This window comes from Liolophura sinensis, chromosome 4 (assembly GCF_032854445.1).
Source record: "Liolophura sinensis isolate JHLJ2023 chromosome 4, CUHK_Ljap_v2, whole genome shotgun sequence".
NCBI classification, from domain to species: Eukaryota; Metazoa; Mollusca; class Polyplacophora; order Chitonida; family Chitonidae; genus Liolophura; species Liolophura sinensis.
The window spans coordinates 22,423,019-22,446,458 of record NC_088298.1 but is presented as its reverse complement, the minus strand read 5'-3'; the positions used below and the strand labels follow the sequence as shown (position 1 = coordinate 22,446,458).

General features: G+C 39.6%; 1 protein-coding gene across 1 annotated transcript in view; it reads right to left on the bottom strand.

Annotated features, from left to right (window-relative positions):
* LOC135464551 (ly6/PLAUR domain-containing protein 1-like) overlaps positions 1-23,158 on the bottom strand; it is a 65,936-nt gene extending 42,778 nt beyond the window's left edge. Inside the window, exon 1 of the mRNA XM_064741976.1 lies at positions 22,819-23,158. Within this exon, the coding sequence (XP_064598046.1) occupies positions 22,819-22,906 (88 nt within the window). The 5' untranslated portion in view covers positions 22,907-23,158. The remainder of the gene's footprint in view (positions 1-22,818) is intronic.
* Positions 23,159-23,440: the final 282 nt, after the last annotated feature.

Below are 23,440 nucleotides of genomic sequence, written 5' to 3'. Positions count from 1 at the left end.
GACAATGTAATGGCCAAAACAGACCAAGACCGTTCAGAGATTTTACATGAAATGCATGTGAATCTAGTTGATGAGTATGTCAAAATTTGAATTAAAACTTGTCAATCAGTCTGGTTACATTTCACTGAATTTCATTCAGTATATAAAACTACAGCAAACAGAATAAAACCAGACCATAGATGAGTGAAACAGCTGGCAAAACGTCACACGTAGCCGCTGATATATAGCCACTTGTCAATTTACATCATTAAGTGTTTTATTGTCACTGTTTTTGTAAATGCATGAAAAGAGCAACATAGACGCCTCAAGCACCATGGCTTATTAAGCAGAAAATTAGGTGAACAAGTGCAGTAATGTTAATTACAATTTGATGGACGTCACCGTTCTAGAATTATTCAAAAGGCTTTCTTTTCATCACGTTTTGGAAAGTATCACATGAAGACAATGCACGTGGCCAAGTGCTTTTATATTAGAATACAGGTGCTTTTTTGTGGCACAAAAAGAGCTCCTTCGTTTCAAGCGTACCCAAGAATATTTCACTAATATACGACCACGGATAGCATCATGGTGGAAGGAATCCCGACAGCCGGTAGGAATCCCACGAACATACGCAGGTTGCTGACGGACAATTTATAAATAATAGGCCCAGCTCTCCCAAAAAGGGATAATTTCTAACCAACCAAGTTTAGGGAAATTTTATGCGAAACTTGAAGATCAAATCATAAGAGACAACGAAAAATTACCAGCAACAAAGGCCGAGGATTCCTTGTCTCCAGCAGGCTTTTGATCCTTCTGTTCCAGTGTCTTCATTAATTATTCACAAAAGCGACTTGAATATTTCGAGCCGCACAGAGATTGTAGTTAAGGCAAGTAGATTGATCAATTTTTGGCTTATATGATATTTCCCTTTCGCAGATCAGTGGATCAAGTTCTATACCAAATTGTGAAATGTTAACCTCACACTGGTAAATCTCAATCATCGGTGCATGTGAAATTTGCGTTCACGACTGTCAATGCGTTTCCTAAGCGAGGTAAATTGGGGTCGTATTTCATCGGTTACGTGTGACAATTTGCTGCTGTGTTTTTTCTCACTAGTCTGTGCGTCTTAATTATATTATACAGAGCGTCCAGTTTCTTCCCACCATAATGGTGGCTGCCGTGCGGCCTAAAACAAAAATAAATAAATACGTGGAATATTCCATACCTGTTCGGCAAAGTGTATATTTTTAGCGGTGTACATCACCTGTACATCAATCTCGCTTAGCGATATGAACGTCTAACAGCCCGTGTAATCCCGCCAAATGTATCTCTTGGGATATTTTTTGTAAAAAAATAAATTTTCTACATGACAACCACCAGTCTAACATCTCCGCAACCTTAGATATAAATTTGATCTGTGTGTGCGATTTTGGGTGATAAAAAACACGGCCTCCATATCAAAATCTTTAAGCGTTGGCGTATTAAAGAGTCATTAATATTATAAAGAATCAGCGTACGAGACCATATAAATCAAGGTACGAGTGGATATTAGGGTAGAGGTGAAAAACCTGTATCTATATAAACTTGAAGTTTGTGCGGAATATTATAGACGTCAATACCCATATTCGGGGCTGGGTTTCGGTAAAAAAAAAAAGCGCAGTAGGTTTTAGGAACGTTCATTTACAAAAGTACAAGACTGAGACGAGTGAAAAAGTTTAGGGTTTTATCTTAAAAGCATTCTGGCGACGATAGGGTATTTATTATGCACCCAGAATGATGGTGTTTTGATGGAAGACGGTGATTGTTAAAAAAAACTTGCAGGAATTTCGATTTAAATCATCGGGTGTTCACACATGGCCAGCAATCTGAATTAAGGCAAACATTTCTTCTTCATATGACCCATGAGAAAATTCGTTCTCAGTAAGGTATTGATATTTTCCCTCTGCTATTATTAGTGCCTGATATCTTCGTCTTCCATATCATACCGAATGCTACCGTGGCATTCTGAATACATGAATTTCCCGCATGTTTTCCAGGATAAGTGGGCAAAAGAGTGCAGAATGGCATCGTTCATATCCTAAGAAGAATCCGTTCAGAGCCATCTTTGTCTCGGCAAATTTCCATGTGATAGAAGGTGTAGTTCCAGAACTTTGTATTTCGCCTTTAAGAGGCATGTCACTGGCATGGAAACATTCCACAGCATGTGAAAATTCAATCACATCTTTCACGCTTTCCGTGTGAGACATTCCATAGCTTTGTGATCATCTACAGCACATGCATGTCATCTTACCCCGTAACTGAACACTTGCACATCGAAGGTGTTAAAACGTAAAGAAACTCGTATACTGCCTCAATCATCAAACAAATGAAGTCGCACGTTCGATTTTTTTTTCAAAAGTCCACTTCGTAAATAAAGCATCACATTTTTGAAGGGAAAAAAATGTACTGCATCCGTTGTTTTAAAGCTATTCCTTTTTGTTTTCATTTTTTTGACAAAATTACATATTTATCAAATGATAATCCTTATGGTAGATCTTATTTGGATCTATTTCTGTACAAAGACGAACAAGGTCTCCTTTCACGCCGCCCTTACCACGAAAGGGATAATTTCAATTCTGATATTGTAAATTATCCTTATTTGGATAGCAATATACCAAAGGGTCCTGCATATGGCGTATATATATCTCGCCTTATAGCAAGTTTCTAAGTTTCTCAAATTTTACAATGAGTATAACACTCTTGTTGGCAGGTATGGACAGAGCGTTCAGAATATCTGGCTATATGCATTGTGATTAACCACATATACGGCGCTGTTATCCTTATGTACATATCTATCGCGTACATGGTATTTAACAACACAGATGGCGCTGGTTGGCGAGTGTAACCGTCTATCTTGTAGACAGCTTTTATGCAGGCCAGCATGTCATGTGTGACATGATAGATGGCGCCTCTGGTAGTATGAGATCCTTTCATATTAACGGGAAAGACTTAATCGTTCGTTACTTTTGAATCATAATCTGTTCGGTTAAGGTCTGTAACACTCGTCATTTTCGAACTGTATCTAATACCGCTTAATCTGGGGCTAGGGGCCATAAAGGCACCCATGCTTTATGCACAGTCATGCTTTATGAACAGTTGCATTCAAAGTGCGACTGTTTAACCTTGTACCTTGTTTAATTGTTATTTGACCTGGAACTCATTCATGGACTACGAATTTGAACTTTGATATGGAATATCAACTGTCTGCCCGGCATCATTGAAAACTGATGACCGCTTCTCTCTTGTGGGTTACCGGCTTTATTTTCTATTTGTATAGTTTCTTACTTACCTTTGTCTTTGGGAGCTAGTGTTAAAACGTTGTTTTGGAATGATATACGAATGTCGGACATGACGCTTATGTTCTCACTCGGTCAGCGTTCTCTCCAGCTCAGCGTTCTCACTGGCTTAACGTTCCCATTGATTCAGTGTTCTCATTGGCTCAGCGTCCTTATTATATCAGGGTTCTCACTGACTCAGCATTATTACCGGCTCAGTGGACGGCCGTAATGTCAGGTAAGTGGCAGTTTTTTCCTGCAGGTTTGCGCAATCCACAATCCCTACCATTGGATTATTATTGAGTGAAGTTAATCATAAATTAAATAAAAGAAAGGAATAAATCATTCATTTTACCACAGCCAGACAAAAGCTGTGTTGATGTATACGTAGACCCATCTTTCCCTTCATCCCTCGCCTATCTCACCGTCGATCACATGATTGACAGAATATTAGTGGGTTTATAATCAATGACTGTCTCGCTACAATGCCAAGTGCTGGAATATTTAAGACTGGTGACTGGAAATTTGATGCAACCCTTTCGTGTGCTTTCAACATATGTGGTCTGAGCCCAGCCTTATAACTCCCACGTTTTATGTCGCATATCTTTCTCAGCGGACTCTAACACTGGGGCATAAAACAGGAGTGAAGAATGCATTATTCAGTATATTATGCAGATGTTAAATTTAATTATCATTTTATGTAACGGTCTTTACATGCCTTCAGGCACGTGACAAGGAGATAGGAAACATACTGGTCACCAAGGTCGGACCAAGCTCGGACATTTGCTGGTAATCACCCTCAAGCACCCGCAAGGCCTGGTCCGTTTGCCTTGTTTTAATATGTTAAATGTGATCACAACGCCGCACTTTGTGTAATTCTAGACCAGTAACGTCTAACATATTGCAATTAAAATCACTGAATTGTTTAAAAAGTAATGCTGATTAAGCTATGGTGCTAGTGGCGTGTAAATTGCTACTATTTATGCACTTACATGAACAAATAAATAAAAACCCCGACTGAGGTAAATGGACAAGAGGTCGTATTTCACCGGTTACGTGTGACCATTTGCCAGCTATCACACTGTCGTCGTTGCCCTGATCCTTCTCTCTGTGCTGTACGTCTTTAATTATATTGTATTCCTTCATAAATCCGGATTCCGCTGGTGGGCTAAGCATCCCCGAGGCCTGGTCCCTTTGCATTGTTTTAATGTGATTGTATGCTAAATGTGATGACAACACAGCATTTTGCCAGCTATCACATTGTCGTCGGCTCTCTGGTATTACTCTCTATGCTTTACGTCTTTATACGTATAATATACGAAGAATAGTTATGGGTTTCCCCTGGGCTCTGTCCAATCTCAACCCTCCCCCTCCCTTCCCCTCAAACAATGCTGGTTACCGTCGTATAAGTGAAATATTCTTGAGTACGGCGTAAAACACCAATCAAATAAATAAAAAAAAAATGTAAGAAAAATACACAAAGTATGCAAAGATGATACACAATGTATGCAAAGATGGTACACAAAATTACGTGGCGTGCTCTTTTGCCACAGTAGTGAATATATATCATTCGTACACATTATTTTTTAAAGAGATTAAAGGTCACAATTCATGTTAAACCGTGTTCACATTTGTCAATGGGATTTGTCATATCGCTACGTCGAATTCGACGAGTAGAATGAAAACATAACAAGTCTCTTTCTCGTTAAAGTCTTAAAGTCGTATGACCATTGACGACTGGGATCAGCTCGGTATACGGCCAGTTGAGTTGAGTAGCATCTTAAGCTCTCGTGTATTCCAAGATTTACAGACATTTGGATAACAACCATCAATGATCTTGGACGATAAACAAAAGACCAATTTACCAAAAAATGCTCAACACAAAACATATTTCTCAGCTTCCCTTTGATTGCAGGTGTTCAAATATCCAACGTGGGGATTATATTTAACACTATATATCTCCAGGCAGAGTCAGACAGAAGTATTAAGCAGAGTACCAGATTTCATATACCCCACCCATACTTGCTCACAAAAGAATCATACCTATATTAAAATTTAACACACCGAGTAGTAATAACTGTAAACGTTGATTGAAATCATCACACAACACATAAGATCTAACAAATGCCACTAGGCACAAAATGTTTACCCACCTTACCCAGGACCCTTTGACATTTTCAACCCGAGTAAAGATAACTACCTTTGACACATACAGTCAGTCTGTGTGGTTCTCATTGTTATAGTTTCTGGCAGGACTTGACGAGGTACAGCAATTCTCTGCTTGAATTATGACTGACGGTCATTAGTACAATGGCTTGCCCAGTATCATTATAACTAGCTTTACAAAAAACAAACCGGTTCTTTCTAGCTAAGGGAGCCAGAGACAGAGAGGTTCCAGTCGGACCGATGTTATGTCATCACCTCTGGGTACAATAAACAAATAGGCAATAAAATAAATAACTTCGTCTTTTTTGTACTGTTGTTTTACTCATTTCCGGACGGCACGTCTGTTGATAGGAAATCTCTCTCTTTCTCTCTCGTCAGCTCGGGAATATCGCCGACTGGCAGCTAAAGGGGTTGGAATTGATCAATACCAGGACATGGACGTTAGCATCACACAGACATTACTTGTTGAGAAGGCCACAAGAAGAAGAATGAGAATAGAGAATTAAGGAAGCAGACGAGGATTCTAGTTTTTAGACAGAAATCTGGCCCAATGCGCAGAAGACGAAAACCGGCAGGTTGTCTAAAAGCAAATAGCTCATTACTTAACGCTTCAGACGGCGGTTTCGGTGCTGGCAGATTGATTAAAACGTTGGGGCGTATGTGATTTGTAGTTTGTATATTAAAGCAACGATATCTTACATGAAAATATAGTCTCGGTTCTTGTTTTTTGTATTCAACGTCAAACCTGTATAACCTGTCACGCTAAAAGCAATACATCCATGCACTATCTGTACTAAATGGCTTTTCATGATTGAAAGCGAATTCTTCAAGTTACTGTTCAAGCTGTCAATTGTTCAAGCTAAAGCTGGTTGACACTGTACGTGGCTTCGCACCTATACTTACATAACTGAATCGTTTATGTCAGTCTGTTACCAATGAACTAGTTTCCTAAGTTAGTAATTACATGAAAGAAGGCCATACTAGCGCGACCATAAGACAGCCTGCAGACTTCTTGCGTCGTCATTTTGGACCATGTAACTTTTCTAGACTGGATGTTCTTCCCCAAGTCAGGATCATTTTTTCCCGCCCTTACAGAAACGTGTAGCTCTACCCCACAGTACAGGCAATTAACGATGTATTACATGTACATTATATGATGTAATTACCACTATAGGACTGTAACTTGTGCTTAATGATCTCTTTTTCAACATCAAATCGAACGTATACACACATGAAATTGCCTTCAAGCGTTCTGCCTGAGAACGAAATGAACACAGAACATTCATTTTGACTTCCATTTTAGATAGTTACGCCTGTCTAACTTGTATAAGTGAAACACATTCCCTGTTGTTATGACATTTTGTTACGTTTTTTCCTTGAAAGGAAATATTTTACAAATGGATTTGTTTTCATTTAGCACTATGTAAAGAAGTGTCAGCTTTGGTCGTATTGGAGAAATGTGAGAGGTGAGTCCATATTTTGTATTGGAAATTTAGCGGCGGAATTTTTTCGTGTGTAGATGGATTTCTTAGTTAACTCTTTGACACAAACCGGTAAACACGTTTTGAATATCCTCTAAGCATATTTTAGGACGTACGGCGTCGCCAGTTGCGCACTACAAAAACTTCAGTTAGCGTATTATGACCATCATAAAAACTTATGACCATCACACAGTCGTCGCTGTTCTTGTTTTACTCTCCATGTTGCCATCACACAGTCGTCGCTGTTCTTGTTTTACTCTCCATGTTGCCATCACACAGTCGTCGCTGTTCTTGTCTTACTCTCGAAGTTGCCATCACACAGTCGTCGCTGTTCTTGTCTTACTCTCGATGTTGCCATCACACAGTCGTCGCTGTTCTTGTCTTACTCTCCATGTTGCAAACGTTTGTATGCCTTTATCATGACATAAAAGACTATAGTATAGGGCCTATGAGAGATACGAATTTTCGGGAGTTCCGCATGGGGGCGCTCGCGCATATACCGGAGGTTGGAGATAGAAAACGTTCCATTCGCCCAACGCTAACGCGCGAATACCGCGTACCGACAGGGTTCTAACCATAACTTACCCACGCGGAACTCCTGAAAACTCTTATCTCTCAGCATAGAGGTCCCATACAGCATAGATAGTAAACTTAGAGCATCAACGACATTGTCATAGTTGGTAACTGGTCAAACGTAACTGGTGAAGTCCAATCTCCTGTCAGTTTACCTAAATTCAGTTATTTTGTTTTTAACTGTTCACATAAATGCTTAAACAGCAGCAATTTACACGCGCTCTAACACTATGGCTTAAAAAGAACTGAGTAAGAAAATGAAGTGATGTTACCTGTAATTGTGTAGACGCCATTTGTCTAGAATTATTCAGAATACTGCGTTTTCATCACATTTAACACACATAATACGAAAACAAGGCAATGGGACTAAGCAATACTTCAGTCCAAGGAACACTTTAATCCTACAAAAATCGCCTAGATCGATGTAGCTCTGCGTCGACAAATGTTCCAGGAGGTGAGCTGAAGGCTGCCTTAAATTTCCACAATCACGCAAGTCAGCCTTTTACTCAGTTAAGAATGACCTATATTTTGAAGCGGAACTTACCGAGACATTCGTGGTAAGGCTATCTAAGTCGTTACCGTCTCCTTAATACGGGCATGGCAGACGCGCCGCCATAGCAGCGTCTTAGACAAACGGAAGAGAACGCTGTCTAGAATATCCGGTGACCTTCCACTAATGGAATGTGAGGCACGAAACCAGTTGGATCAGCAGAATAGTTGGCCCAAGAAAACTCCATCTTTGCATAAATATATAATGTTCTGAGCATCTATTCGCCAAAAAACTTCGTCGAAAGAGTTTGTTATCTCCCCTTCATATGGAGATTTCCGATTTGCATATCAAACAAAAATAAAATACGGATTTGGTCCACAATAATATCATGCCCAGCCTAAGTTGATTGTGGGGTCATATGTTCAAAAGAAAAGTTCTTATTGTAGAGCTGCAAAAATAGTTTCGTATCCTGCATTGTTTGTAACTATGCCGTGGCAACACATTGGTGTTAACGGAATATGTTGGAATCTTAGTTTCAATCAGTTTAACTTGTACCACGACACTTTAAGAGACGTCACAATAACCGTACTCTTCAGAATTGTTCACACCACAGGATATTGCTATATGAACAATGAGGTCGAGTAGGATCGAAACCAACTCTCGCTAGATTTTCTGCTGTCTCAATGTAAGGTCAGTCAGGTACAGACTGCAGGAAGATGTTTTTTATCACCTGATGATGACAGTTAAAACCCATAAAATATTTTATGTCTAACTTCAGATTAATTTCATACAATGCGATTACTTGTGTCTGACACACTTAACATTCAGTGGTCAAAAGAAATCTCGAAACTAAAGACCCAAAACTTTACCAGGAGCCATTTTTAGGGCATGAGCTAACTTTAAATTCGATTATAACGATTATAACGAAAATGAATTTTATTTTTGAACTGCAGAGAGTTGAATACGATTCTTAATACATATAGTAGTGTAACACTTTGGGCTGAATTCTTGCATAAGCTTTCAGACGAAGTTTCACATAAAGGGTTGAAGTCTTGTCCGAGAAGGACGAGTGACAGTCTAGCGTTAATAATCTCTAAAACTTGCAATCGGTCACTCAGTAAATCTGTACTTGTTATTACAATCGCTATTATAAGATAACGTTGTGTTAAGTCAAAGCCAGCAAACGATTCGGATATAATCTGCTTGTTTGCTGTACATGTTTATGTTTGTGCTCTTGTTTACTGTACATGTTTATATTCTTGCTCTTGTTTGCTGTGCATGTTTATATTTGTGCTCTTGTTTACTGTACATGTTTATATTTGTGCTCTTGTTTGCTGTATATGTTTATATTTGTGAGCTTATTTGCTGTACATGTTTATATTCTTGCTCTTGTTTGCTGTACATGTTTATATTTGTGCTCTTGTTTGCTGTATATGTTTATATTTGTGAGCTTATTTGCTGTACATGTTTATATTCTTGCTCTTGTTTGCTGTACATGTTTATATTTGTGCTCTTGTTTACTGTACATGTTTATATTTGTGCTCTTGTTTGCTGTATATGTTTATATTTGTGAGCTTATTTGCTGTACATGTTTATATTCTTGCTCTTGTTTACTGTACATGTTTATATTTGTGCTCTTGTTTGCTGTATATGTTTATATTTGTGAGCTTATTTGCTGTACATGTTTATATTCTTGCTCTTGTTTGCTGTACATTTTATATTTGTGCTCTTGTTTACTGTACATGTTTATATTTGTGCTCGTGTTTACTGTACATGTTTATATTCTTGCTCTTGTTTACTGTACATGTTTATATTTGTGCTCTTGTTTACTGTATATGTTTATATTTGTGCTCTTGTTTACTGTACATGTTTATATTCTTGCTCTTGTTTACTGTACATGTTTATATTTGTGCTCTTGTTTACTGTATATGTTTATATTTGTGCTCTTGTTTGCTGTACATGTTTATATTCTTGCTCTTGTTTGCTGTGCATGTCTATATTTGTGCTCTTGTTTGATGTACATGTTTATATTTGTGAGCTTGTTTGCTGTACATGTTTATATTTGTGCTCTTGTTTACTGTACATGTTTATGCGCTTGTTTGCTGTACATGTTTGTGTTTGTGCGCTTGTTTCCTAGGGATATTGTTTCGGTGTGTACTTATCTCGGTAAGCTTTGGATGGGCAATAAAGGGATTATTTTTCCGAACTTTGAAACTTTTTTTATCAGCATTTGGTAATTTCATATCTCTGTCACAACTGAGTATATCATGCAGTACGGAGAAAAATAACGGTGAAATCGAAGGCTCGTATCCAATCAAACAGAAAACAATTCACTACGCAGCGAGTAAAATCAGAGCAGTGACGACAGTGCGATAGTTTAGTGGCAAACATGTAACTCAATTGCGAGTGTCACCGCCACGAAAGTTGCAATGCGAGAAAAGAGGTGCTTGTTGGAGGATTTTAAGCTGGTGGTAAGTGCTCGAATGCCACGAACAACTCTCAGTGACTGTTGTGGATGCAAGCGTTGTTTTCATTTGAAAAAATCGCTCTTCTTTTTGGACTACAAGACATTAGAAACCGTCTCTTATTGTACGCCATAATTATGGTCACACGCAACCGGTGATATCCGGTTCTTATCCATTTCAGAACCTTGTAGCACAGATATCTAATGTGTCATTGCATTACATGGCATCGACTTTAATGACGAAGATTATGGATTTAATTCATCACCAGTTCGACGTCCTCAATCCTGACATAAAACAGGCAGTTACTGCCGGCGACCATGTCTCAGCACGGACCTCAGGAAGAGCAGTACAATCCAGCGCGGACATCAGAGAGCAATACCCTTCAGGGCAGATGTCAGATTTATTGAAATTGACTGACAGCATGTCTGTTGCTTACATCTTAGGGATTTTGGGCCTTCGAAAGCAATTCCAACACCTGTCAGGTACAAAACAGAAAGACAAAGCTTATTCCATAAAATCCGCCAAGGCCTGACACATGGATGGAAGCTTCTGTGTATAGATATATATTTATGGCTGTGGTTAGCTTCACACGCATTTTGTATCATTTCTGTCACCGTTTGTCCCCCGATAAAATTAGACCATTTAATAGCGAACTGTTGACACCAAGAAATTTTTATCAAGTTGACTGTCTGTTTAAACCGTTCAGATGAAAATCTAAACTTATGAACCAAAACGATCCGAAGTGTATATGTATAAAGACTTAAAACGCACAGATCGATTTCTTGGAAGTGTTTCTACTTTTACAGATAACGGAGTGTGTGTTTAACCAATAAAGATTCCAAGACGACAATTACAGTCAGGTAAAGAAACAATCTATCACAGCAGATGATTGTAATTTTTCCGATAAATGTCCAGGCAGATGATAGAAATCATGGCGATAAATGTCTAATCACATGATTGCAATTATGATGATAAATGATTAAGCAGTTGATTATAATGATGGCCAAAAGAATTACAACAGATGATTGAAATCATGGCGAAAAATACCCAAACAGATCATTGCAGTTATGATGATAACGATCCAAATAGATGATTGTAATTATAATGAGGGAGGTACAAGCAGATCATTGTCAGACCTAAGGATTATGATTATGGAGGAATGGAGTCCAAGAGGACAAGCTTGACTGAACAGACAAAAGGTTCCTAACAGACAGAGGTTCCTAACAGACAAACGAAGCTGATGAGATAAAGGATCTGCAGAGATACAGTCTCCTGACATGTTGATTTTTTCAGTGAACATTTAATATTTCAAAGGCATGCATAAATCCGTTATAGATGCATTTTGGCATTCCTAACATTGATCTTCTAAAAAAACCAAGGTATTATGAGGGTCCAATGATGTACTTCCGAATGGAGTTATGTAGGCGATTTTTTTTAAATAGTGTAACGTATGAGGTTTGTGTCACGCGTTATGATTCTCCAGTGGTGTTACGCACGATAAATCCCTGGTGGTCTCGAATATGTGGACTTCCTGATGCTGTTACTTTGGAGGATGGCCCGATGGCGTAAGGTGAGAACATCTGCCGGTGTGGCAACCTTTGGGGATTTGCTAATGAGGCGGTAAAACACCTTAGTCCACATGTAACAACAGCTTTTTAGTCGAATGACAACAGATTTACTTTAAAACCATTTCGTGTGGACTCCACGAGAAATCCCTAACAATGGATACAAGGTGTGTACGGGATGAATTTTATAGAGGAAATAACGAGAACAGACAAAGTATGATCTGCATTACATTTCAGAATATGAAGCCTGGTTTGGGGCCAACCAAGAGCGATATTTGCTTGATCTCCACTAGCAACAAGCGATACAGTGAGAAAAAGACGTAATATTGTGAATACTGCACGTGAGCTAGTGATACGCCCTAGTAACATATCTGCCGCTGGTTTAGTCACGATCACATGACAAGTTCCGTTCCAGTGACAACGCAAGAGGTATAACAATGTGCTCAATATTGCTACACTGTGTTATAAGCCATAATTCATTACTGTATAATATTGCGTGTCATTATACAGGGTGTCCCAGATTCAGGTTGAATGCTTGAGCTACAGAGCAGTGTGTTGACCCATCTCTTCCAAACATAAAAACCAATTCAACTCTTTCTTGTACTGTTAGTTTATTAGCCATAATTAACTCTGAAAGAGAGAAAAAATTTAAAATCAGTATTAAATCTAAAACACAGAAAAAAATGAAAATAAGGATGGCGCACGACTTCTGGGACACCCTGTACAATAAACGTGTAGGGGACTTCGTGGCCGAGACAATGAGCGTGCCAGCGCGGCGCAGTGACTCAGAAACCTCTGGCCAATGCGGTCGCTGTGAGTACAGGTCCAGCACATGCTGGCTTCCTATCTGGCCGTAGGGTCCTCTCAGGCTCTGCCCGGTTTCCTCCCACCGCTGCTCACCGCCGTAGTATAAGTGAAATATTCTTGAGTACGCCCTAAAATACTAATCAATTAAATAAATAAATAAATAAATAAACAAGCGTGTATATGATCAAACAAATCAGCATTTTATACCACAGTGTGAGGTATATGTATATCTTCATAGTACACTACCGGGTATCATTGTATCAGAGTATGACAATATGCAATACGTCATATCATCACACATATGGTATTATCGCATTGGCATGTCATCATGTATGTCATCAAACAGTATATAGGACAGCGTATTACCGTACAGTATGGTATATAACCATACAACATGTTCTTTCATTAAAACTTCAGACGTCTTACAATACAGCAAACGTATCATCTTTAAGTAAAGTGTGTCATCGTATTGCACGGTGTACATTGATCGTATCATCAAACACTACATTAAATAGTTTAGAATGTCATCATACAGTCCAGTGTATACGAAAATAATCATGTATTTATTTATGTGATTGGTGTTTTACGCCGTAATAATGAATATTTCACTTATTCGACGGCGGCCTGCATTATGGCAGGAGGAAACCGGGCACAGCTCGGTGGGAACCAACGACCATCCACTGATGATAGATCTTCCCAGACATACGACCGGACAGAAATGATAATAATAAAAAAATAATGGAAATTCAAGGGACAACGAACATGTAATTTGGGGTTAACGTGAAATTATCCACTGAAAATCAAAAAACACCACCGAAAAATTTCCCCGGAAAATATATCACAATATAATAGGGCATATCACCACACACTACATAATGTCATTAATCTTTATATTGCTCTTTTACGCCATAATCAAGAATATTTCACTTATACGACGGCAGCCAGCCTTATGGTGGAGGGGAAAACATGCACAGCCCGGGAGGAATCCACGACCGTCCACAGGTTGCTGACAGACCTTTACACGTACGGATATAATATCAACAGGCGATAGGCCGTACAGTCAGACACAGAATACGACAAATATACGACAGTCTACACTGGTGCGGTATGAACTATCGCTGGGTAGTATGACGTATCAACATACAGGACCATCTGGATCTGAGATCACACGCATTCTTCTCAGCATAGCTTGTAGAAATACAAATGTGTTGTCTTCCATCTGTGGTCTTTTCCAGTGTGCTCTCCTCAGCATGCCAAAGCTGTACGTCATAAAACGTCACAGTTAACACGAATGAAAGCTAAAGTTCGCTAGCGCCAATTTTCGATTTAAATCGACCGCACTAGGCATCATCTGGAAAAATATAAACTCGTGGAACATTTGGATAGAAACTAAGAAGATGTACACCGTTAAAGGGACAGTTGACAACTTGTTTGGAAGTCTCTAGTTTCATTTTTGTTTTAATAATTGACAGGAAAATCTATAATACGCATTTATTTTGAACAAAGTAGATGATGTTTAAATTGAATGGCTGGTTACATCTGTGCTAATTTTGACGTTATGCTGTTTGTAAATAAAGCATTATTATTAGGGAAAAAAAACAAAATCCAGGTTGTTGAATGAAAGCTTTGAGAATGTGAAACGAGCCACGTCTTTAAATATTCTATTATATATTTTTTTAATGTTTTTCTTGATCTCATGGAGTCATTTTCTGACATACATTTTTCTGTGTTATAGACTGCACTGGATTTCATCCAAGCGTTTTCGAGACTTGGGTGTTTATGAGTTTAGTCTTACTGTACACAGTGTATACATTCTGGAAATACGTATCGGTGTTGCAAACATGTTCACGATCAAACTTTCCAGAATTTTCTTCATGTTAGTCTATAAATATAATCGACGGCGTTGTGAAGCTCGCGATTATTTATTCAAGTCCACTGGAGAGCAGTCATATTTACTGTAATCCACTGTGAAGGATTTTACCGGATTACATGCATCGCCTGCTTGGCATCACGGATGCTACTGTCAAACCGTCCGGGAACATGGACGAATGATCTCAGGGGCCCGTTTCACAAAAAGTCTAAAGGCTAGACCTAGACGGCTAACTCAGTTAGTCAACTAGCAATTTTGTCTGGCCCGTTTCACAAAGAAAACATCTGGCTGTCAACTAAAGCCTTTTGTCTTAAATTTTGAAAGTCAGCCCAAAATCCTTGGTTACATCCAAAGATGTCTAAGAGGAAACACATTTGGGCTTTAAAAGTATTATCAGTCCCACTCTTGAAAGCTTATTCACTGATTGGAGATAAATAGGAAAACATGAGCAAATGAACCTCACAAAACACCAACTCGCATGCGTTCTTGTTTCGCTTCGACTGTCCTTTGTTAGAGTTATTGCCCTTGCTTACAAGCTTCGTTCAAACGAAAATGAGGAGGACACTATCACATTTTTTTGTGTCATTTATGCATAGTAATTAAATTTATTTATATTTTGAAGCCAATTTAACAATTATCACGTATTCTACCCTGAGACCATCTAAGCCTTAGCTTGCGTGGAACAGCCTAGTTAATTTTTATCTTATCCTGCATACGGTAGTCCTCTAAATGAGGCTTAGTCGTGCTAACAGACGTTAAACGGCTACAGAAGTTTTTGTGAAACGGGGCCCTAGAGCTAAATATCATCAGATATTTCAGCGTATTATCATTCAGTAAAACGTATCACCACACTGTTCATTTGATCATTACACTGTAAACGGGAAAATTTTGGCCCATCTTTCGTATCAAGGTCCAAAGTGGAATGAGAGGCAGATGTCAGGACTGGAATTCTAACATCCGCTTAACGAGAATATAGGAGACTGGACAGGAAGAGAGGATGACGCAGAAGAGAAACCCACTCGGGCTGCCATCGACCTCCTTCGCATAATCAAAAATTGTAACCGAGCTGCTGGTGGTGGTACGTTGACAATTAAGGAATGTAGGTCTACTGGGCGCCAGATCTCCCCCTGGTAATTCATAAGCAGTGTTATGTTTCCTAAAGTCGCACTGCACTGACGAATCGTCCGCAAGCTGAACGTCTGCCTGGAATGTCAATTTCCGTGGCCGAAGGTGCTACTCTACGGGGGAGAGAATGGCTCGGCCGACTTCATCGGCTACAGGATTCCAGAACTCGATCAGAGCGAAGAATTGCTCGACCCAGTAAACAAACAAGTGAACAATAGTGTCCAGCAGTCTGTACAGGGACAATATAAGCGAGATGGGACGCTTTGGTCTAGGTGTAGAAAAAACAAGTGCTAACATCACAGTTATGACAATCGATCTGGAGTGTGTTTTCGCTTGTATTATGGAGATTTCGCATCGATATGTCTGTGGTTACGTATAGCTGCACGTATCCATCGCATACGAACAAGAGCATCGATAATATAGAGATGTTTCGCATGGATGCGTACAAGGATATGAATGCGGTAACCCTCATTGTTTGCGCTTATGCACGCATTAACTGCTTATTAACTGTATTTCCGTCGTAATTAAGGGGCGTCCACGCGTTAGTTTCGATTTTTAGTAAATTCTGCTTTTTTATATTTTCCAATCACAGATTTGATTCACTTTTTCTTGCCAAAGACGAAGCAACTGAGCAATAATTTCCATAAAATTCACGGTAGAATAAAACAAAACTATATGTCAAGGTGTATGGCGACTGGTTTCCATGCCACACACATGGCTTGTGGCTTTACGTCACAGCTGACCGCAGAAAAGCATTTGATCCATTAAGCATGATCAAGTAGATTAAAGTGTTTTTGAATTTTAATCATTTGAAAATACATGTATGAGGTGAGGGTTCAAACCCGGCCTCGGAGAATTTGTAGATTCCGCCGCTTTCATTTTTCGTCAGGCCTTGGTGACACCAAGGGGTCGGCGATTCTCGTGTGCCCAGTCTAACATTAGCTGGAAACGATTCTTGTGTAGGAGTGTGCTCAGTATAACGTTAGCTGGAAACGATTCTTGTGTAGGAGTGTGCCCAGTCTAACGTTAGCTGGAAACGATTCTTGTGTCGGAGTGTGCCCAGTATGACCTTAGCTGGAAACGATTCTGGTGTAGGAGTGTGCCTAGTCTAAAGTTAGCTAGAAAACGATTCTTGTGTAGGAGTGTGCCCATTATAAATTTAGCTGGAAACGATTCTTGTGTAGGAGTGTGCCCAGAATAACGTTAGCTGGAAACGATTCTGGTGTACGAGTGTGCCCTGTCTAACGTTCGCCGGAAACCACATCTTTTCCACAAATATGTTGACAGTCCGTCGTTAACTTGTCAAATGTTGGTGGTTTACCCAAGGCACACCGGTTTTCTCCACCCATAAAACTGACCATCGTATGAGACATAAAGTTAAACAAACAAACAATGAAACAAATAAATGAAGCATGGGCATACCAGTATAACCAATTCTGTAGCCTTTCCAGTTAACTACAGTCGTGAATGAATTTAAATCAACCCCTTTGGACGATAAAGTATAGTGGAAATCTTTGACTAAATAAATGGTGTAAAAATTTGAGAAAGAAACATTCATGCAGATCTCCTGGTGCGATTTATCAAAGCTTGCCTTAATACCCAGTAATCGTGGAATAGATTTGATTAACTGCTTGTCAATTTGTCTGTTCCCAAGCGGCAGATAGAAGCCTGGCAAAAACCTGAATCCCCAGAAGTTTGGCTTTTATACAGACAAAAACTTTGTCCTACAATAAACATTGCTCTTAAAAGAGAAGACAATTTAAATATCAAACAAATACCCTTGAAAAGAGTATGCATTTCCTCGCGGGTGCATGCCATAAAAAATTCTAACATGCACCTCAAGTTGATAAATTATAAATAAAAGTCAACGTCAAAATCCGCTGTGGGCGACTCCATTTTGCCTAAGAACTAGTCCTGAAGTCTTCTGTGGTTAGGAGGAGAATTGCCGTCGGAAACCGCCGAAGTGCCGTTCGTACATCTCCGGTAGGACTCTTCTTCCCAGAAGGTACCAAACAGTACAGTTCGTTTTCCGATCGACGATGGGGAAACCGGAATGTTAGACGTAGGTTCTGAGTTTACACGAAGGTGGTGTGATGCAGAAAGGTTTTACTTTGTTGCTATTTAAAGTATTTTGAGGATTAGTTTATTACGATTGTGAAGATAACATCGGCCGGCGACTTCTGTTTATTTTCTAAGAGATAAAGCTTTCGCTGGCTATCTGGACGTTGACGCTTAATCTTTGTTTAATGGAAACGGTTGGAAAATAACAATTTATGATCCCTAACAGCAGTTAAGTTAAAAACCTCAGTGAAATCATTCAATTCAAATAATTTTCGACCTCCTCCCATTTCAAAATGGGTTCTCTAAAGTCATTTAAATAAAATAAAATTGAAATAACCAGCTGTAATGGAGAAGATGAGAATTGTTCAGAAGAGTTTTGCTATCAATGACAATCTAAACTGATCATTCAATCCATAAAAGAGTTACAAAGCAAACCATGTCTTTCACACACCATGAATGTACCGTATCTGCGGCGAGTAGACAGTCAATGTTTCTATACGCGATCTTCTTAGTGTGTGGTAGACCATGTGCCAGAGGATTCCATCTCAGGGGAAAAATGACACGAAATCATTGGGCCTGAAAATTACTTGGACAAAGTGTTGTGTACATTCAACGAGTGGCGACAGAGGGCTATTGACCTCCATTCAAATCCAGACGTTCAAACAGACAACGGTTTAGCAATCGTCAAAAGTAATAGACGTTCCTGGTCAATAATCGATGGCAACACCAATTTCCAAATCAACATTCAACATAAAACCAGTAAAGAGCTAAGAAAGTATCTATGGTAAGAAATTAATACCGCTTCATGAAAAGAGCAGACAACCCATTACAATGATTACGCATCAACACTGAACCCGTGTGGCATGCTGGTTCGTAACCTGTCGTTAATTACATATGTGTCTGAGTTGAGCTTTGATTACAACAGGTCATATATCTCATCAGCTAATCTTATTCAACACGATGAATATACAGCCTTTAGTCCCGACTAATCCGCGGCATTAGACACAATTATATAGCAGAAATCATTTTCCGAAGGCATGTTACTCGACTGTATGCAAAAAGAAATCACAATCTTGCACGCACACCAAGCGCATCAAGTGGTTTTATTTGGAAGGCCTGTAATGTGCTGGTTAATTACACTAAGTTAACACAAAGTCGTGAAAGTTCTAAGCAAAACTGGGTTTTAAGCACAGGTATTATGATCGCTATTGAATTAATCCAGTGTTGATGAACACCATACTCAAGAATTTCTCACTTATACGATGGCGATCAGTTTTATGGTTAGAGTAAACCCAGCTACTCGAAGTAAACCATCTACATTTGGTAAGTTACAAACCAACTTTACCACGCGTGACCCAAAGGCTTGTCCGTCATATTGGTGACAGACAAGTGGGTTTGTCAGCAAACTTTAGAAATCACTGTGATTAGTAATTTTACTGAACATAAGGTGTTCTATTTTCTGTTTTCTGTAAACAAGAGGAATTCTCCACTTTCAAAGTGCTTAATTCTTTGCCGTTTCCATGGTTCATATTGGGAAACAAAAGTAAAATCAAACACAGAAAGCTTGTCATAACATCGTTCTCCTCGTGCCTTATAAAATATTTACGCCATCTCGTTTCAAAAGCCTTTTAGCGCGTCCAACACTTTAACGCGATTCGTATAGCTGGCCCCCCCCCAAAAAAAAAACGATTTGAAAAAGAATGTTATAAGCAGATTAAACCTTTGGACAATGTGCTGCACGTTTGTCGTTAAAAGCTAGATCCCACTTAAGGCCAAAGCTGTAGAGAGACAAACATGGATAAAGCGGACAAAGGCGGCGAATTAAGATGAATGGCTAAAACTGCCTCTGTTTTTCAGACTGTTTGCTGTTCTCGTGTTTTCGCGAGATACCATGAAAATTGGACTGTCTCGAGGGTAGGGACTTTAGAAACAAAAGTTAACACATTTAGCTCGGTTGATATGTTTGCAGATTGACTAAAACGTCAGTAATGTCAGTACTGTATGACAATACTTGTTTACTGCGGATTAGTGCAGCTAAGTAAAAGAAAGAAGTGACCAGAATCTTATGAGATATGTCGGTAAAGTATATCCGGTGTATATTTCCAAACCCGATCTAGTGAAACACAGCGATGAAAGAAAATTCAAAGAAAGAAAATCTAATGAAACATGGCCGAGAAGAACGCGAGCTTTTCACTTTGGACCATGATCTAATGAGACAAGCTTGCGACGAACGCAACCCTTACATTTTTAATTACTAATGAAACATGTTTGATATAAAGTATATCAGGATTACATTTATGGAAACGATTTCATGAGAGGTAGCAGGGAAATTCATTTTTCACGACAATCTAATAACACAAGCTAATAATTTATTTATTTATTTATTTCACTGATTTATTTACAAGTCATGATAAAATTACTCAACACAAATATTGCCCCTAGGCTGTACAAAGACACAATAAATCTTGCTGAACGCGCCGTCTATTCTTATATACTGCGTCATTGCTTTTCGAGTGTGACGTCTCTAAGGAGGCCTAACACGAACTGGAGAAGTAAGCAAAAATGACTTCGTCCGTACGGAAATAGTGTGTCGTCCTGACGACATAATACCGAGACATAATATCTCGTTTGGACGAGTTATTTGGTCAATGAAACTACAGGATACACGGGAAAATGTCACCATTTTTACTTATAAAGACTGAGCAAAACAACAACAGTGCATTACACGACGTTAACGCTTGTGTTGTACATTTGTATGCTCCCAAAAGAATATGCATTACATTTCACTGTCTGATGATTCAATTATTAGATATTTTTCAATCAGGGAACTCCTGTATAATGCCGCTCAAGATGCGGGAAGCGAGCAGAAATAAAGGCTTATGAGATCAGTATGACCATTGCTTATTTACTTCGCAGGGCGAGATAAATTGTCCGGAACAGGTATTGGTTTCCGGGTAGACAATGTTCAGTCCTCTTGTCGGTTTTACCTCTCTGTATGTTTGAAAGAAAATAGGGCGCACACTATGGGACGACTTTTATGAAAAGAGAGCCGAGTTTTAGATTTCTCAAAAGATTTATTGGTCATGTTCAACATTCATCTCGGGGACAATACACTAATAATGTTTCTTCCATACTTTTGCTGTTCGAGTTTTGATGGACATACATCGTTAATTAATCTGTTGCCGGCACAGGCCACATGTTCAACATTCGGTTGCATAGAGGTTGCTGTATTGGTTTACGTTGCTATCCCTAAACAAGTAATATTTTACATTAGGTGAAGTAAGTTTTGATTGAAAACGGCATTTAAAGTTAAACACGATTTTACGATTACACGCGACTACAGTATGAACGGAAAACCGTAAACAGGAATGTGGGGAATGGATAATACGATGACATAGGGTTAACAACTGGAATAGAAAGTTTTCGCTCAAGGGCAACTAACTGGTTCTTTGTCGACAATGAGAATCCAGAAAACACACAAGCCGTCCTGATATGCTTTGAAGAAGTGATTCACTTTACAGCCACTTAACAGTATAACCAAAGTAGCAGATTGCAAAATCCGCAAAACTGCTCTCATCATTGATATTTTTACCTAACATACGGAGGCATGTTTTGAATTTTTGTCAAAGGTCACGATGTAAATGTCCACAAACAATAACAAGTATAATTATGACCTACAGCATAGAGAAAAAAACCTGAGTAGCGGGGTGGCAGGGTGTTGGCAAATCCCGGGGGAAACCGACGACCATATGCCGGTTGTTGCCATACCTTCCCGGGTACGGTCGGAGTGGAAGCCAGTATGAACTGGACTTGAAATCACAGCGACCGCATTGGTGAGAGGCTCCTGGGTTATTGTTTTAATGTGATTGTATGTTAAATATGATGGCAACGTAGCATTTTGAGTAATTCTAGGCGTATAATAAATTGCAATGAACATCACTGCATGATTTTTACCTAATTCTGCTTAATCCATGGTGCTAGAGGGTTTGTAATTTGCTACTATTTGTGCATTTACATGAACAGTTAGAATAAAACCCTGCCAGAGGTAAATTGACAAGAGGCCGTATTTCACCGGTTACGTGTGACCATTTGTCGGTTTCGTGTGACCATTTGCCACCTATCACACTGTCGTGGCTGCTGTGGTTTTACTCTCTATGCCGTACATCTATCACACTGCCGTGGCTGCTGTGGTTTTACTCTCTATGCCGTACATCTATCACACTGCCGTGGCTGCTGTGGTTTTACTCTCTATGCTGTACATCTATCACACTGACTTCACTGCTCTGGTTTTACTCTCTATGCTGTATGTCTATCACACTGCCGTGGCTGCTGTGGTTTTACTCTCTATGCCGTACATCTATCACACTGCCGTGGCTGCTGTGGTTTTACTCTCTATGCTGTACATCTATCACACTGTCGTGGCTTCTGTGGTTTTACTCTCTATGCTGTACATCTATCACACTGTCGTCACTGCTGTGGGTTTTATGCCCATGCTGTAGGTCTTAATTATATTGCGTCGCGCAACGCAAGATAAGTAACTATTTTATTAAAGTATTGAGACAACAGTGCGCTATGAAGCGCGACATGAGACAGTAGCCCCCACAACTTAAGGTAATACTGGTGTATGACCAATGGTAAGATGGTGGCATTATTATCTATATATATTATTGATTATGACATGGCTATAGAGACACAGTGACCTCTATAATAGGTCTTATGGCACTTTACACGTACAGTAGTCAGGGTCATACACACGCACCATTCACACATGGAGCCATGGAGATTTTTCCCTGTGCGAATTGGAGAATGACAAACGGAGTGTAAACAATGGGACTTGTCAGCAGTTTGTTTCGCCGTTATATAAGCATGTAAGTCTTAAACACAAGACAAACAAATAAGGGTAATTAACAAAAGGCACTTACCTTTTCCGAAAAGTGTAATTACGACAATGGTCAACACGACGAACCGGTATCCAAACCTCAGGTCTCTTTTTGTTATCGTTTCACCCATGCTTGTCTTAGCTGAGAGCACTTAAGCCAATCAAATGAAATGTGAAAACCCGGTCAGGTTGTTTGGAATCTGGAGCTGGGAGCAAGGTCCTCCAGTTTGGAGCGCGATCGACTCACTACAAGCGGAACGCTTTGCGTATCTGGCTCCCCTCGAGGGTTCTAGCAATAGAGCAGTTCTGTGGCTATGACAAGGCGGGAGATTAAGCACACTCCGTCGTGCTGGGCGAATATTCGACGTGTGACTCGCTGATGGCTTCTTGGCTGAGGAAAACTCCCCTAGTCAACGTATGCGCAGGCTGATCCACTCACAGATAGGCTGCTTGTGAAAGGGGTATCGGCACTGTCCATATACTACGCCTGGTTTCGTCCTTGTAGCATGTAGTTCGATGTAGGCCTATCGAAGATGCCGTCCCCGGTTGCCCATATGCCTAGTGTTCTAATTGCTCGGCTGCCCGGGCTCTTTCGATCGATAGGCAGTGTGTTTAATACTCTACCATGCAATGCAATGTTGGTCCCCTAAAGTACGCCAACGAGG